Source organism: Lathyrus oleraceus, chromosome 2 (genome assembly GCF_024323335.1).
Source record: "Lathyrus oleraceus cultivar Zhongwan6 chromosome 2, CAAS_Psat_ZW6_1.0, whole genome shotgun sequence".
NCBI classification, from domain to species: Eukaryota; Viridiplantae; Streptophyta; class Magnoliopsida; order Fabales; family Fabaceae; genus Lathyrus; species Lathyrus oleraceus.
Window position 1 is genome coordinate 59,950,484 of NC_066580.1, and position 17,830 is coordinate 59,968,313.

General features: G+C 32.8%; 1 protein-coding gene across 1 annotated transcript; it reads left to right on the forward strand.

Annotated features, from left to right (window-relative positions):
- Positions 1-15,804: 15,804 nt before the first annotated feature.
- On the forward strand, positions 15,805-16,525 carry LOC127121113 (uncharacterized). The gene has a single exon (XM_051051709.1). It carries the CDS (start codon positions 15,913-15,915, stop codon positions 16,462-16,464), a length of 552 nt encoding a protein of 183 aa, XP_050907666.1. The 5' UTR covers positions 15,805-15,912; the 3' UTR covers positions 16,465-16,525.
- The last annotated feature ends 1,305 nt before the right edge of the window (positions 16,526-17,830 follow it).

Consider the following 17,830-nt stretch of genomic DNA (forward strand, 5'->3'; position numbering starts at 1 on the left):
CTTAGGTTAGTCCTGTGCTCCCTTTTCGTCATAGGATGAATAACGTCGGTGGCGGCTCTGTATTTTCCCCGCCGGTTGTTTTTCGCGTTGCGACAAGAGGGAACCATTTATTTGTTTTATTTTCTTTGTTTTGTTTTCAATTTTTCTCTGTTTTGGTTTTTGTTTGTTTTCTTACATTAAAAAAATGCATGCTTTTGCCTTTGGTTTTTAAGTTACAATTATGAGTATTTTTCTTAGTTCTCTTGACTAAAGTCTTGTGGTGTGATGTGAAAAATTTATTGTGCATTTTTAGTATGATAGGTAGGACTAAACTCTAAATTGTACATCTTTAGTAGTAGGTCATTAACCCTTGTGAGCTTTGAGCCTTATATGGATAACATACAGAAATCCATCTATTTCTTTCTTGTGTGATTCACTCATGTTTGTTAGTCTCTAGAACTTGAATTGACTCTTGTTGATGATGTTGTTTATTTATGCACACTGATATGATAAATGCATTTTTTTTTGTTTTTTTAGTCAGTTATCCAAAAAAGCCAACCCTGAAATAATATCATCTCTTGTTTGAAACCCCCTTGAGTCTATTATCCCTTTTGTATTTAAAACTCATTACAAATCGAGAAGTGAAAAACAATGTTATCACCCTATTCAAAGGGTTGAAAGAGTCTTGTTTGGAGTTGTGTGGGGTTGAATAATTATGTTTGTAATATTGAAGTGAATGAAATCTTTTATAAATTCAACTACCGCAGTTTCTTTTAAGTCTCTTTTGTGTCTTTGAATTTTAGTCTAGTACCCCCTTAGGATTTATCTCACCCCTACCTTGGCCACGTTACAACCAAATAAGAGTCCTTTTGATATTTGTGTGTATGTATTTCAATTGTGGATGTTAGAGTCTTTTCAAGCTTATGGTAGTACTAACTTTCATGTTGTGCTTTGAGTGTAAACAGTTAATCTAAACACTTGAGAGTTGAGTGAATTATATCCTGTGAGGATCTTACTGCTGTTGATGTACTCTTTGGTAATCTATTTTCCTATCTGCTTTAAATGTCACAAAAAGTTGCTTACTAACACCATATTCTTGAAGCTTAGACTTGGAATTCTGCTTGTACCTTGTATCTTGAAAACTTTTGGAAGTGCATGCTCTGTTTTCTTTCCTTTTGTTTTGAAATTATAATTTTGCTCGGAGTGCAAAAGTTCAAGTGTGGGGGAATTTGATAAGTGCATTTTGATGTGCATTCTTCTATAATTGTACTTAGGCATTTACCTAGTTTATTTTGCTTATTTTACTGTTTTATTATGTTTTGAGATTTAAGTTCATGTTTGCCTTTAATCTATTTTCGTTTGCTATTTTCAATTTTGGTAGTTATTTTATATCTATCGACTGTTCGGATCATAATTTGAGCTACGAGATGCCGTTTTGTGCGATATGCCATGCGTTGGGAAGCTAAGAGAAAAATCTACAACTTTTATGTTGAAGCCAAAAGCTGATTCGGAGTGCAAAAGTCTCAAATAATTCGTTTAAGTTTTGTACTTTAGGAAATAATTTCTTTTGGGCCATTTATTGGGCCAAATTTAGGTTTTCCGACCTAGTTTGAATTATAAGTGCAACCCTTATTTTGTTTAAAGGAGCAGCCTTATACTATAGCACATGACACATTATTCACGGTAACTTTTTGCTTTGTGCGATCATGAAGAGGAACTAATCTTCTAGAGTCAATATGTTGTAACCGAATTTCAAAGGCTTTGAGGTTTTTATCCTATCAATTTAATTTCGTTCTCTTTCAATTATATTCTATGAAATTTCATTTGCTTAATCTGTATTTTATGAAATGGGTTTGATTAAATTCGTATGATTGCATTCCTAACTGTTAATCGCCGTTGTCATCGCTTTGTCGTTAAATTGCATTTGTAAATCGTGTTTGCTTAATTCATGATAAGTTCATCCGTTTGCTTAATTCGGAATATAGGAATATAAATCTGTCATATATCTATTTTGCTTGTCAATCGAAAGTGAATCGAATAGAGATTGAAGCCGCTTAGGGAATTGGTAGGTAAAAACCAGTGATTAGCTGAAAAACGAAAACAGTAGATTGACTTATTTTATAATCGCTTATTTTGATCACTTTTTTTGCTTTGTTTTCTAAATCGATCACTAAAACATAAACCCCCATTAAATCGATTTCATTAGGTTAATAATAATACAAGAATCCTTGCGATACGATACTCGAGTTGTCGCTTCCACTAAACTACAGTTTTCTAATTACTCATTTTGACCCGTGCACGACATCGGATCACAGACTCAGACAACTCCATTGACCAAGCCATTCGACTCACTATATATTTTTATTTTTCAATACTTGCTTAACCAAATAGCTGGTTTTAACAATGATTATATGCCCCTGGAAGTAAGGCATTAACTTTCTCGCCGTATTCACAATTGCCAAGGCTAACCACTATATATTTTGATAGCACAACTCAGCTCCCTTTAAGACTTAGTTGACAAAATAGACTAGCCTTTCTCCCTCCTCACCTTCTTGAACCAAAACCAAGCTTAGAGTTTTCTTTATGATGAATAAATATAGTATCAATGGTTTTCCTTAATTGGGACGTGTAAGGATTGATGGAGCCGACATGAAGTTCTTCAACTCTTGAAAGGCCTTCTCACAATATTCCGTCCATTGAAAACATTCTTCCTTTTTTAGTGTGGAAAAGAATATATATATTTGTCGCTCGTGCATGTCAAGAATCTGGAGAGTGCAACTATCCTCTCGGTCATTTGTTGAACCTCCTTAACTGAAGTGGAACTTAGCATGTTGATGATCACCTGTCAATTGTCTAAATTTGCCTTTACTCCCTGCCTAGTTAACATGAAGCCCAAATTTTTTCCCTTATATACCCCGAATGAGCAATCATTTGGATTTATCCGCATATTAAACCTTCTTACCAATGATAACGTCTTCTTCAAGTTATCATAATGTAGCCCTTCGTTGAGAGTTTTGACAACCGTTTTGTCAATATACACCTCTAGGTTTTGACCTATTTCAATGGAAAACATAGTGTCCATGACTCTTTGTTACGTCACTCCTGCATTTTTGAGTCTAAAATGCATAACATATTGTTTATGTTCATCATGAATGATGTTTTTGAGGCATCGATGGGGCTCATTCTGAGTTGATTGTATCCAAAGTAGGCATCCATGAAACTAAACATTTTGAAACTAGACGCGTCATCAACGGGCCGATAAATATTATGCAATGGATATTAATAATTAGGGAATGCCTTGTTGAGATTCGTGAAATCTAAGCACATCCTTAATTTTCTGGAATTCTTTTTTACCATCACTATGTTAGCCAACCAGGTGGTATATATGATCTCTTGAATGAACCTTACTTATAACAACCTTTTTACATCTTCAACCATGAACAACCTCATTTCTTCACCTTCTTTTCACTTTCTCAAGGTGACATGCTTTACTCCGGATGCTATGGATGGTTTATGACATACCATATCTGGATCTATCTCGGGCATATATGCGGGTACCCAAGAAAAAAGGTGTACATTTTCTCGTAGTAGCTACACAAACTCGATCTCTTCATCTTTTGGAAGGGTTGTTTCAATCTGAGTAGTTTTATGTTTCTCAAGCCTTATTTGAATCTTTAGCTCTTCGATGGGAGTCAATCCATCCTCTGGTGGTTTCCACGAACATCTAGGTCCAAATAGTGAATCTTATGCACCCGTCATGGGTACCCAATTGACCTTCTTTTTTAGCTTCAAACTATCTCGGTAACACTGTCTTGTTAACTTTTGGTTTCCCTTTATCACTCCAACTTGTTGAACAAGTGACTCCATACACAAGAGGGGAGGAGGGGTGAATTGTGATGGTTATAAATACATTGGTTTAAAATATTTTCAAAGATTAAAAACATTTTCTAAAAAAACGTTTAGATATGCATCAGAAATTCAAGATAAAGAAAATAAGTGGAATGTAAAAAGTCAAGGGAAGAGAGATAACACTAGATAATTATAGAGGCTCATTCTAAATGAAGTGACAAACTCTATCCCCTAAGAACCGATATTTATAGTATACAATAATGCTCGAGAACATTTATAAGGTTAAGCCCACGAACCAAGTTATACAAGGAAAAGTGAAGTTTCATATTTACTTCCAACCAAACAATGAACAGTGGAATGAAACAGATAGTCTTCACGCCAAATAGAAAATAGAGCTTCGATCGGTTAGTCTCTAAGTGAAACACATATTTTTTACTGACATATCTCGAACCAACATGGATTTTTTACTTGGGTATCCTCTGAACCGAACCTAGGTTTTACATGGGTTGACCACGATCTGAACCGATATTTTTACGAGCTAATCTGGAACCAACTGAGCTTTTAAATTAGGAAGAGCTCAATAATAAAAGTTAATATTTTTTTCTCTAGTTATTCTTTGCGAACCCAAAATATGAGCTTTTCCTCAAGCAGCGGAGCTCACGAACAAAAATGACTCTTAACGTAAAATCCCCCCATAACAACTATTAATGGGTTTAACTCCAAACCCAAATAAACACTTACTAAGGAAGAATAATAAACTAAATATAAAAAAGATCTCTTCGTGAGCTTATAATAATACCCCTTCTAAAACAACTTCCTCACTAAACACAAGAACTTTTCTCAAAGCTCTATGGATAAAAAGATGTGAGAAAATGAAAAAACAAATTGGGGAGAGATTGAGAGAACAAAGGTGATATATCTCATGTTTTCTAGATGTTAAGAAATGAAGGGAAAGACCCTTATTTATAGGCCAAAGGATGGTTTTAAAAAGGAAATGTTCCATGGGAAAAATTGAATACCTAGTTAGTTAGTCGTAAAGATAATCGATTAGGTACCACAAATAATCAATTATTTGTGTACATTTTGTAAAGTTTTGATAAAGAGACATTACCATTCATTAATAAACTATCATAATCGATTATAGACTCATTTTTACCTTATCTAATCGTTTATTCACTTAGTCTAATCAATTAGGCAGTTCAAAAGCTTGCCCTAATCAATTAGGTTACAAAACATTTTTAGGTACTTGGACTAATCAATTAGGTTCTAATATATTTTTAGGTGATATTATTTGAGAAATAAATGCTTCAAAAATAGTTTTAGTGAGTGTTTGATTTAGTCATATCACTTTACGAAAAACACCCTTGTGGTTTTACAAAACATTGAGCACTCAGACATGATCAGACAAGCTTTCACACTTCTTCTTTTTCATATTCTGAAGCTTCATGTCCTTTGTCGGATATACCAATCATATGAGAACTTCAATTGAATTTGCTTGTAAATGAGGTTTAAGGTATATTCAAGTCAGATGCGATCATTATAGGGTATCATAGGTGATCATCAAACCCTAAATCGTCAACTTTTTTAGGACGAAACACTACTATGAATAACCCAGTTTACCTCGGTTGGGAAAGGGTTCTTATCTTATTTCTTGCGAGACGTAACAAAGGGTGTTGTGATAAGTCACCACTTTTCCCCAGTGTAAATGCAATAGAGGAGAAAGATGGATCTTGTAGTAGGTTCGATCCCCATCAACTACATATTAGTTTTTATCAAAACACTATTTTATCTCTCGATTTTCAAAATACCCGAGGATATATATATATATATATATATATATATATATATATATATATATATATATATATATATATATATATATATATATATATATATATATATATATATATATATATATATATATATATATATATATATATATATATATATATATCCCATGTTTTATTAAAATATAGATTTTCTTATTTTACATTGTTTTTGTTTTTGTATAATGGGAGAGCCAAATCCCAAACACAAAGACAACTAACAAATATGTCTTATAAAAGAAACATATAGATCCTCAATAATAAAATGACTTAACCATCTAGGAATATGCTCCGGTTCGCTTCTCGGTAAATATGCTCAAATTTATGTCTTCGAAGCTATTGCCAATGTGTTGAATTTGTCGAAGCGAATTATAACCATGCTCAGGCTCCTTAACAGGATCTTGGAGCATATCATTCGACCTTTTGTTTCTTGGAGATTATTTTACATTGTTTTGGTTTCAATCTACAAGTACATATTTTTGACAAATCTGATCCATCATCATCACTGTCAATCTTGGAGAAGAATAAATGTTGGTTTTATTGCAGACTCATTGCTTTACAAGTTTAATTGTTTATACATGTAATATATTCTCAATGACTTTTGTATGTATTTGTTTCTAATATAAAATATAAAATGTTAGATAAATAAAATAAATAATTTAGTTGCAAGATAAGAGATTATGAAAGAACACTAACCTTGAACAAATTATTTCTGCAATTGCACTCCATCCCAGAAATATTTTCCAAACTTCTTTAAGTTTCACTATTTTTGTGGAAAATGCTTTCATTATCAATGTTCGAGTTTCACAATGTAGCATCCAAGATATATAATGGTGGTTTTCACATTCTTATTGGATGTAGAGGGTTTCTTATGAATTGACATGTTGTAAATATCTTGAGCTTTGCTACTTTATGAATGTATGGAGAAGATTTGTTGTAGACAATATTGAGTTTATTTTGCCCTCGGTTCTTATGTAAAATCAAGGTAAAAGGTTATTTCTTTTTTAATTAAAAAAATAAAGACTTTCCCCCTCAATTTCTAAGTCCACCGAGGTAATAAATTACTTCTGTTTCAAAATGGTGAATGGTAAAAAATTGAAAGTAACATGTATTATTTTTTTTTCAAGTTTTTTACCATTCACCAATTTATTTGTGTGTTGCAATATTCAAACAAAGGATTATATTCAAAACAAATTTATCAAGATCGTGTTTTATGAAACAACAACGTTGCATTATGATTAGGAATAAATTTCTCAATATTGTCAACCAAAGAAAGAAATGCATTATAGAATGTTTTCTTTGACTGACAATATTGGGAAGTTATTCAAAAATATAGCAATGATATTGCAAGAGGTGGAAACAACAAAAACAACAAAACCAACAACAACAACAAAAACTACACCATTATGTGAGATACGTAAGAACGGGAAAAATGTTATTTTCAAGATTGGTGTTAAAAGAACAACAACTCAAAACCTTGAAATATTTCTTAACTAATTAAGAAAACTTGAAGATTTTTCTATCGTGCAATCCGTCCAAAAGAATGATATTTACAAGTTTAGAGCGGAAGTATATTAGTTAGGCTTAGTGTAAAACATAGTTAACAAATGCTTTTATAGTTAAATCTGAGTATCAAACCCCTCGTTTTTTTATGTAATCGTAGGAATGGGTTATTTATTTTTTAATAAAAAAATAAGAGATGTAGAGAGGCGCCAATTTTAGAGAAATAAAAATATAAACTGTAGTTGCTCGGATTCAAATCATGTCCCCTGAGTTAGTTTTCCCCTCGGTTATCTACTAAAACCGAGGGAGCAGTTGGTGTTTTTTATTTTAAAAAATGTGGCACGTACAAGAATCATACCTTGGTTTTTGGTTGGGTAAGGTGAAAGCGTTGTCATAAAATGTACTATCTTTGTAGTGAATTTTTTTTATCAATTATCTTGTGAATATTTGATCGGTTGAACCAACTTTAGCACTTGCTTAAAGGATGTTACATATTTAGGTGTTGTCATCATCAAAACTTTGATGTTATCAGGCTAACTGTCTTATGCATCTTTGAACTCTTGAACCAACTTTAGCACTTTCTTAAAATATGTTACATCTTTAGGTGTTATCATAATCAAGACTTTGATGTTTTCATGTTAGGAAAATCTTGCTTATCTATGAGCTTTAATCACTTCCTGATTAAACCTGAAAATAAATAGTTTTACATTTTTCCTTTTTCGATGATGACAACACATTTTTCAGAGAGGTGGTAAAAGAAACAACAGGTAGATAAAACTGGAGTGTTTGATCTCCCCCTCACATGAGTAGAGAGTATACTTACCCCCCTTTGTCATCATAAAAAAGGAAGGTAAAGATGCAAACCACAAATTTAAATATGCAAGCACATAAATCACATAGTCAAGCATTTAGAAAGGAAAAACACTTCATTGATTCAAGTTATACTGGGATTCAAAGTACAAAAACAGGAAATTGTAAGAAAGGGAATAATGCATGAAGACTAAAAAATAAAGACACTTAAATACTAAACACAGAGGTGAGACTACTCTTCACTATCATCATCATCATCATCATCAATGAACATCCCTGGAGGTAGATGTTTTAAATCTTATGTAAAGTGAAAGTTCATGAAGTTGATCTTAACATTTGTCTTATTTTGTCTCTTGATTATTTCCTTGAGTTTTTCTTCATCTGATGGAATTCTAGAGATGTCATAGTCAAAATATTCTAGATTCATAGGTTCTTCTTGAGTTGTATGATCCATTCCTCTTTTTGTTCCTTTGGATGGTTTTTGAATAAATTTTCCATCAATAATCCCATATCTCATTTTTGCTAAAGCAACTTCTCCTATTTTTGTTACATCTTTCGTAGACTCTTCTCCTCCAAGGTTGAAGCTGGTAGAATCTAAGATCTTTGTTATTATATCACGATATGGTAGGTATAACCCTTTTCTCTTGTTTGTCAACATGTGTTGTATCACTTCACTTACTCAATTTGTTTCAATATTATTTGCAACCACCCACACAATTTCCACGTCAGATCTAGTTAGATGGCTAAGGAAGATTTTCCTTTGAAATATTATGTGGTTTACCACATAATGAATCAAACATATGTTTGGTCACATATTACCAACATCGAATAGGGTAAGAACTAATGGATTTGGATTTATCTTGAATAACGAGGCAACAATCTTGTAGTTGAAGTTGTCCCCTTGTTCATCTAGATTAAAGAGAGCTCCATCATAGGGAATATATAAAGTCTTTACAAAGTCTTCCAAAGTCAGGGATATCTTATGCTTTCTTACTTTAGAAAAAATTATTCCATCAGTGAAGTAGATATTTGAAAAGAACATTTTGACTAAGGATAAGTACATCTTTCTTCGAGGAATGCAAATGAAAGTTCTTAAGTTTAGATCTTCAAAGATATTGAAGAATTCACATTCTTGAAAGACTCCAGTATCCGAGGTATGAATTACCAAGACGGTTTTACTTGTGAAATCTTGAAAGAACCTTCCTTCTTGTTGTTGTAATGAGAAATCATCAGTGAAAGGAGATGATGGAGAGAAAAGTATCATTGTTCTGGTGCCATGCTGATGATGGAATACTAAAGGGATATTCTCAAACACTCAAGAAGAAGAGCAGAGAAGAGAGTATGAGATGAAAGAGAAGAGAAAAGGGTTATCTATTTATAACAAACCTTTATGACGGTTTTGAGCATGCAAAACTTCCACAAAATCGATGAGGATTATGCTCATCAAATATGAGAATTAAATCCTTCCAGATTATCTCATTTAATCAATTAGATTAAGGAGATAATCAATTAGATCCTGATATTTTTGAGGTTCCTCCTAGATGTTAAATCTCAGTTATTCGTAGAGGCTTTCTTCTCATATATTATCTTAAAGATTCCACTAGATGAAGTTTTTTCTTTTGATGCTGAATCCTCAGAGGATTGTTCAACTATCAATTTTGTTCTTTCGAAGGAGATTATTGGAGTTAATTTATATTCACACGATTTTGTTGATGAAGTTGCTAAATATTATCTTAAACTTTAGCTTATGACTTCATCCTTTAGTAATTGAATCACTTCATTTAAATTTTTGATGATTTCTTTCTTCATTGTTTTTTTTTTCTGATTCCAATTCTTAACTCTTAGATATTTGTTAGTGACTAAAGTTCTAACATTATTTCCAACATTTATGAATTTAGAGAAATAATTATGAATGAAACATTCAAAATTTTCCCCTTGTGTGTTTATTCGCTCTTATTCATACTTGGAGAAACTCCATATATCATTTCAAGAGTGTCCCATATTTTCTTGGCGGAGTTGCAATTATGAACATAGAAAAGTTGATTATCATCTGAAGACATAACCAATAAATTTTTGTTTTATAATCAATTTCAAACTATCTTTTCCTCTACGATTCAAATGAAATATGGTTTATATATTACTTTTCCATTTATATGATGAGTAAGGATAAATGAGCCATTGATTATAGTTTCCCATAATTCAAGACAAGACTTTGAATGAAAATTTTAAATCTAGCTTTCTATAGTTCAAACTTATCACCATTTAATGGTAGAGGTGTGTTTAGGAAATATCTCTTGTTAGTAACAATGTTAGAAGTCATCCTTCTCCTGTGAAGATTAGTCTTTGAACATGAGTTAGACTATGATGCCAGTTGTTAAACATACGACTCCATACATAAGAGAGAGAGAGAGAGAGAGAGAGGACTAATTTTGGTGGTTTGAAAAACATTGGTTTTAAACAAGATTATTTTCCAAAGCAGATTTGAATTTTTTTTCTAAAAAACAATTGGATATGCAACGAAAATTCAAGATAAAGAGAATAAGTAGAAAGTAAAAGGTTAAATAAAGAGAGATAACACAAAAGTTTTATAGAGGTTCAATCTAAATGAAGTGATCCACTCCTCTCCCCCAATATTTAATTTTAAGAGTATCCAATAATGCTTAAGATATTTAGAAGGTTAAGCACATGAACCCCCTTATATAAGGAAAAATGAAGTTTCAGATTTACTTCCAATCAAACAGCGAACAATGGAAGTGGTTAGTCTTCACGCCAAATAACGAATGTATCTTCGATCGGTTAGTCTCTATGAGAGATAGATATTGGTTATGAACTTATCTCGAACCAAGATGGAATTTTAACTTGGGTATCCTTTGAACCAATCCATGGTTTTACAGGGACTGACCATGAACCGAATCGAGATTTTATACAAGTTGGTCTGGAACTAACTGGGCTTTTATACCAAGATAAGGTCAAGGACCAATGTGAAGTTTTTTTCTTTAGTTATTCTTCACGAACCAAAAATGAGATATTTTTCCTCAAGTGGAGGAGCTCACAAACAAAACGAAGACTTAACCCAAAATATCCTAATAAGAGCTTTTAACAAGTTTATCTCCAAGCCCAAACAAACGCTTCCTAAGGAAGAATAATTCACTCAAGAGAAAAATAGATCTTGGTGAATTTACAAGAATACACCTTCCATAATAACTTCCTCACTAAACACAGAAAATTTTCTCAAAGCGCTATGGCCTCTATTTATGGGCAAAATGATGGTTTAAAAAAGTAAATGATCCATGGGATAAATTTATCACCTAACAGATTAGGTCCTAAAGATAATCGATTAGGTACCACAAATAATTGATTATTTGAGACCATTTCGGAAAGTTTTGATAGAGATCTGTTACCGCTCATTAAGAAACTATCATAATCGATTATAGATTCATTTTTACCTTATCTAATCGATTAGCCACTTGGTCTAATCGATTAGGAAGTTTAAAAGTTTTCCCTAATCAATTTGCTAGTTCTTAATTCATTTGGCTAGGATCCAAAACATTTTTAGGTTATTTTATTTGATAAATAGAGACTTCAAAAATAGTTTTAGTGAGTGTGTGATTTAGCTATATTACTTTACGAAAATTCCATTGTGTTTTTACAAAGCATTGATCACTCAGACGCCATTGGGAGTGCTTTCACACTACCTCTCTTTCATATCCTAAAGCTTTATGTCCTTTGCCAGATATACCAATCATATTAGCACTTCTTGAATCTTCTGGTGGATGAGGCTTGAGGTTTCTTCAAGTCAGATTCCATCATCAGAGGATATCACAAGTGATCGCCAAGCCTCAAATCTTTAGATTTATTAGGAGGAAAGTTTGATAAAATATTTTGTGCATATTTGACCACTTGAACCAGATTTAGCACTTTCTTAAGTGATATTACATCTTTAGGTCTTGTCACCATCAAAACTTTGATGTTATCAGGCTAATTTTCTTGTGCACATTTGACCGCTTGAACAAGCTTTAACACTTTCTTAAAGGATGTTACATCTTTTGGTGTTGTCATCATCAAAACTTTTATGTTATCAAGCTAGGCATATATTTCCTATCTACGAGCTTTGATTACTTATTGATTAAACCTACAAGCACATAGTTCCACACAACCTTCCTGCTGCTCAATGGGTATTTCATGGTCAGGTACAAAGTTGATAGAATTTCCTATAGAGCTTTAAAGACTAGCATACCAATGATGGAGTTGTAAGGTGATGGAGAATTTATTACCATGTACCTCACTTTTATTGTCTTGGCACTTCTTTTAGTCCCAAAGGTGGTCTTGATAGTGACATACCCATGACTCGCACTTGCTTGCTTGAGAAGCCTACTAGAGATCCCTTAAACGGTTGAAGAAGTTTTGGGCCTAGCTTCAAACCCTGGAAAACTTATCAATAGAGGATATCTGTCAAGCTCCGGGGTTGATAAATACTCTCTTTACATTCAAATCATGTATATGGAGGTTAATCACAATTGGGTTGTCTTCTTGGGGGATTATGCCCTCAGTAACCCTTTGAGAGTAACTGAAGGTTGGGATAGGGTCCCTCGATTTGGTGGGGGAGCATTGCAAAATGCATTTCTTATCGAGCATATTTTTTTCTTGGATGAGTTAGATTTTCTTCCGCCCGAGAATCCTCCAACGATTGTATTCAGGGTGTGTCATGGAGTACTCCACCCTCGTTCTACTTGCACGCTTCATGCCATTTTGGTTAAAGAAGTTCTTTTTTAGGGTTCTTGTAGAGGGGATCTCCTACTATCATTACCTCGACCGTAATCTTGCACATATCTCTGAAGACGACCCCATTGTATAAACTTTTCAATATCTTTCTACAAATGGTGACAATCATTCATATGGTGGCCTCATAACTTGTGATATTTACACCGCTTGTATGTACCCATTCCCATCACATTCCCTTTGGGCGAGTTAAGTTTAAAGAGAATATTTGTATGACAAACTTCTTGCAAAATCCTTTTCAGTTTCTATTCAGTGGGATGAGATATTCGTATGGTCTTCAATCTATCTTGAAAGATGCTTTCTCTCAGTTTCGAGCTTGATCCTTATTCTTCATTTGTTTGTAGATTCTAACTGTGACATTTCATTCTCTTTTGCATCTATTGGTCTCTTCTCTGCATTAATTTCCTCCCCGTTGATGTAACATTCAAGTTACATCATTATTTATTTCATAGTCATCTTCGGTTTTTAAGCCAAAGACTCGTTGACATTCATCGCCTTGAGACCGTCCTAAAAGGTCTCTACAAACATCTCCTGATTAAGATGGGATACATTGATTATATCTTTGTTGAAACTAGCCATGTATTCTCAGAGGGATTCACCTTGTCCATGACGAACATTAAAAAGACTCGTTCTAGATGCCTTCATGTGCTTGTTGGCAGAAAACTTATGTATCATTTTCTCGCCAGATTCTGATAGCTAGTTACATAGAATCTAGAGAGGCTCACGTACCATCGTAAAGCAACATCCTTCAGCATGTCCTTCATCAACTTGCACTTTAACGAGTTTGTAGCTATAATATTGGCCATATAAGCGTTGATCGTTATGATGTGCTCTTGTGGGTTGATCTTCCAATCAAATATGGTTAACGAGGGAGGTTTAAAATTCTCCAGGACCTTATCATCCCAAATTTCCCCAGACACCGGTTGCAGATCGATTGGGTCTTTCAAGTCGTCGTTCTCCAATTTGTGATAATGTTGATTATGGTGCAAGGAATGGACATGCAACACTTTGTTTTGTAAGGATGACAAGCTCGTTGGTTTGCATTTTTGTGTGGCTAAGGCAAGTTTTACCAGAGCCCCGTGATGGGCGCCAAATGTTCACCCAAAGAACACTGATTTGTTAACTCTTATGAAGCTAGTCAGATAGAGCCACAAGAGAGTCACAATGGGTGACTTTTTTATTTTAGGATTTCGGTCTCTCTTTCTTATTTGAAGACTGTCCTCTTTATAATGATTCCCTCACTATGATATGAGACAATGGAGGTAGAGACCACTAATACCATTCAATGGTCATCATGACCTAATATTTCCTCATTATGGAATTCAATGGGGTGTTTGAACATGTTGACGTCACAATAATAATGCCCATGAAGACGTGTCTGATATACCTCAACCATGGGCGGCTTATACCACCTCTCTTGGGGAATCTTGATACTGGTCGACTTGTACTACCTCTCTTGAGATACCTCGACTCTGGACGACTTATACCACATCTCTCAGGTATCCCAAAACTGTACGATTCCCCGCCAAATTTCGGGATGTCATTACTCTATCCAACTTTAATTGTCAACTTGTTTCTACTATCAACTACTACTCTAACCACTATCACCACCAACCATCACTCCATTGGTCATCAATCATCACTCTAACATTTATCAACCAACAATCACCCATTTCAATCATTATTAAAATTACTACTTAATAAAATTTCCAATTTCAAAACTCAAAATTAAAATTGTTTTTGTTTTTAAAAATAATTCAAAACACAAAATTTGAAACTCAATTTAGTTTTAAGACCTTAAAGCTCATAAAACAAAAACAAAAATAACCCTAAATGAAACCAAATATGAACACATTTCAAACTACAAACTTTTTCCACATGAAATCAATTAAGAATGTCTACAAATTTCTCTTTCTCATTGATGGAACAATGGACCACAAAGCTCTTTCATTTATTACTTACACATTGTTGGCCCATAACCAAATTCCTTTTTCCCTCACCTGTTTTTTGTCACCAATACTTTAATATTATTGGTACTATTTCAAGCAACAAGAACCAAATTAGTGGAGCTCATATTTCCTTTGTAACAAAAAGTAGAACCAACTTTAACCATTTGATTATTTTGTCCTTAGTTTACCAAAAGAAATAGAACCAAACTCTAAAACTAGTGCCCCAGCTCAGTCTCTTAATCAACCGTCCAGATTATGACAAAAAATTAGTAGACAGCTACTCATGTGAGCCATCAATTTTATAGCTTGATCACCAACCATACACCAAGCATTAATTTGAGCACAATGAAATTGGTGGCCCGAAAACAATCCTTATCAATGCATTAAATTCACCAAACAACCTATTTTAATCTATGATATAATTAATTCCAATATCAAGAACCCGACTAAAATTTAAAAAAAAAATATAAATAAAAAGATAATTATAATATTTTTACTAAATTATCTGTATCATATATTAATATATTCACTATTACAAATAATATAAAGGGAAAGATATTCACCTTACAAATACTTTTAATTAGATGATATAAATGAAATAATAATAAATAATATGAAATTGAAAATTTTAAAATTCTTTTATTTTAAATATTATTTTTATAAATAGAGTATTCATTGTGTGACCAAAAAGGTATAAGAAAAAAAATTACTCCACACCATATAAAAAAATAGCTTTAAAAAAATAATATAGTTTTAAAAAAATAAATTTAAATTAATTAAATAATATATTAAAAATAATAATATTAATATTTTAAATACAATTTTAATGATAAACAGTAAAATATATTTATTTAAAAAGAAATAGTAACTCCGAAAATTATATATTTGAATTGTGATCTTTATTTTCATAATCTTTAATGTCTGTCAATTTCCCTCACTAAACTCTTTAAAGAACCACTTAAATTATCTTTTTTTCTTTATAATGTTTATTGTTTACAAAATGCATAATAATAAAGTTTCATTAGAGGGTCCTACATACTACTTAGTAATTAATAAAAGAAGTATTTCATTTATTATATGTATACATCTTTTATCAATTTTTGTCCCAAGCCATATAAAACAATTGTCATGAGTTAGAACCATAGACAAACACAAGTGTGTATACTCAAATCAATTGCATATTTTACATCATAACTCCAAACAAGAAAACCCAAAAAATGATCAATGATAGTATCAATCATCTCTCAATTGAAAAATCTTTTAGAATAAAGCAAGATGATAGATTCTTCTCAAGGCTAAAATCCAAGGAAGCTTCTAGTGCCAACACTTCATCAAGAATCTTGTATTATGGAGAAACATCAATTGCAATTCCTTTTGTTTGGGAGGAACAACCTGGTACTCCTAAACACCCTTTGTCTCAAATCTCTATACTTCCCCTTACACCCCCACCTTCATTTTATTCAAAAAAATCCAATACTAACAAAACAAGAAAATCAAGAATCAATGTTTTTTCATGCATTTTGCCAAGGTTAGTTTGTTCAAGGAAGACTACTCATGCATCATCCACATCGTCAAGATTGTCGCAGTCGTCATCGTCGTCTTCGTCATCATACTCATATTCGATGAGAGACAACAATCATGGAAGTTTCTCTTCCTCGTGTTCATCAACAATTGTTAGCTCATTTTTGAAACATAAGAGTTCAAACAGAATTAGAGGATGTTATCCTATTGGAAAAATAAAGAATGCTACTATAAGTCATGGAGGGTAATTTATTAAGGTAATTAATTTCTTTTTTAGAGATTAGTTTTCTATATGGCGTGCTAGTAAATATATATATATATATATTATATTTGCCATTAAAAAAAATTAAATGTGGTTGTTTGGTTGGTGATAATATTTATTTAAATGTATTGAACATATTGGTTTTATATCTCATTATCAAGATTAAAAATGCAAATGCTTTGAATTAGATATGTGTTTTCTTTTTATTATTATATCAACTAAATTGTAATAATTACTATAATTCACATTCACACAACTGAGAGCATAGAAAAGTTATGTATATTTCCATCATAGTTAATCCAATGCGGTTTGAAGAAAAAAATCACATAGCGTTCTTCAGCAGCACCCTAAACCCAGCAATAAAGATTTGAAGGGCAGTGGCCTTTTCACGTGATAAACATAATTTGTATTATTGTTGTTCATAAGTGTCTCAAAGCCCCAAACGGAATGTCCAACTCATACAACTTATTACTTGCATAATTGTTTTTAGAAATATCACTGAAACACAATTTTTTTATATATGGTACCTTTAGTGGGGGAGCCATAAATTTCGGATAGAAGGCAAACTACTTTACTTTTGTTCAGGTCAAGAATAAAACATAGTTAATGATAAAGTAAAATGAGACTGAGACTCATGTGTGATGGAACGAGCTTCCAATACAGCGGAACGGAACATAGTCAATCTATAACATTAATACCTCAACATTAAAGTTAGAACATGAATAAGTATTATGAATGTAAGAATGGACAAAATACTTGAGTTCGGGGCGTGAAGAGCTTTAAATATGAAAGACGATTAGAACTGTCCCAGGCCACCCGACGTAGGATGCGGAGGACCCTTCGATTAAATATGATGGTGAGCACTCACCCGAAGGCAATGATTTGGTGTTGAACTCTTGACTGCCGGATCACTCGTTCTTCAATAATCCATCGTTTGTGCATTTGGATCGGGCTTCTCGTAATTTGACCTTAGGGCAATTGTCCTCAAGGTTTGTCATTGCATAACAGTGTGGAGATCTAAGATTGTTGGGTCGCTTCATCCTAATACTCCTGATTGACTCCTACCTTGTAGAAGTGAAAAAAGCTTGGCGAGTGAGAGCAATTGATCATGAGAGCATGTACATTAAATGTTAGTACTGTTACTTAATTGTTTCATGTGATCGCTACGTGTCTCTAGGCCCTTAGGATAGGACGTGGCTTTGTCATTTAGGTTGGTTTAGTTCACTCGAGTGTTGTTGCGGTTTCAAGGCAAATTAATTCATTGTTTTTTTTTGTTTGGACTTTAGATCTTCTTCCATGTTTAACTATATACAACTTGTTTCCCTTTTTACGTAACGTTTTTCACTTTTTTC

Bases quoted from the DNA above. Each gene is read 5' to 3' on its own strand.
- LOC127121113 (XM_051051709.1), top strand. From the start codon at position 15,913: ATGATCAATGATAGTATCAATCATCTCTCAATTGAAAAATCTTTTAGA.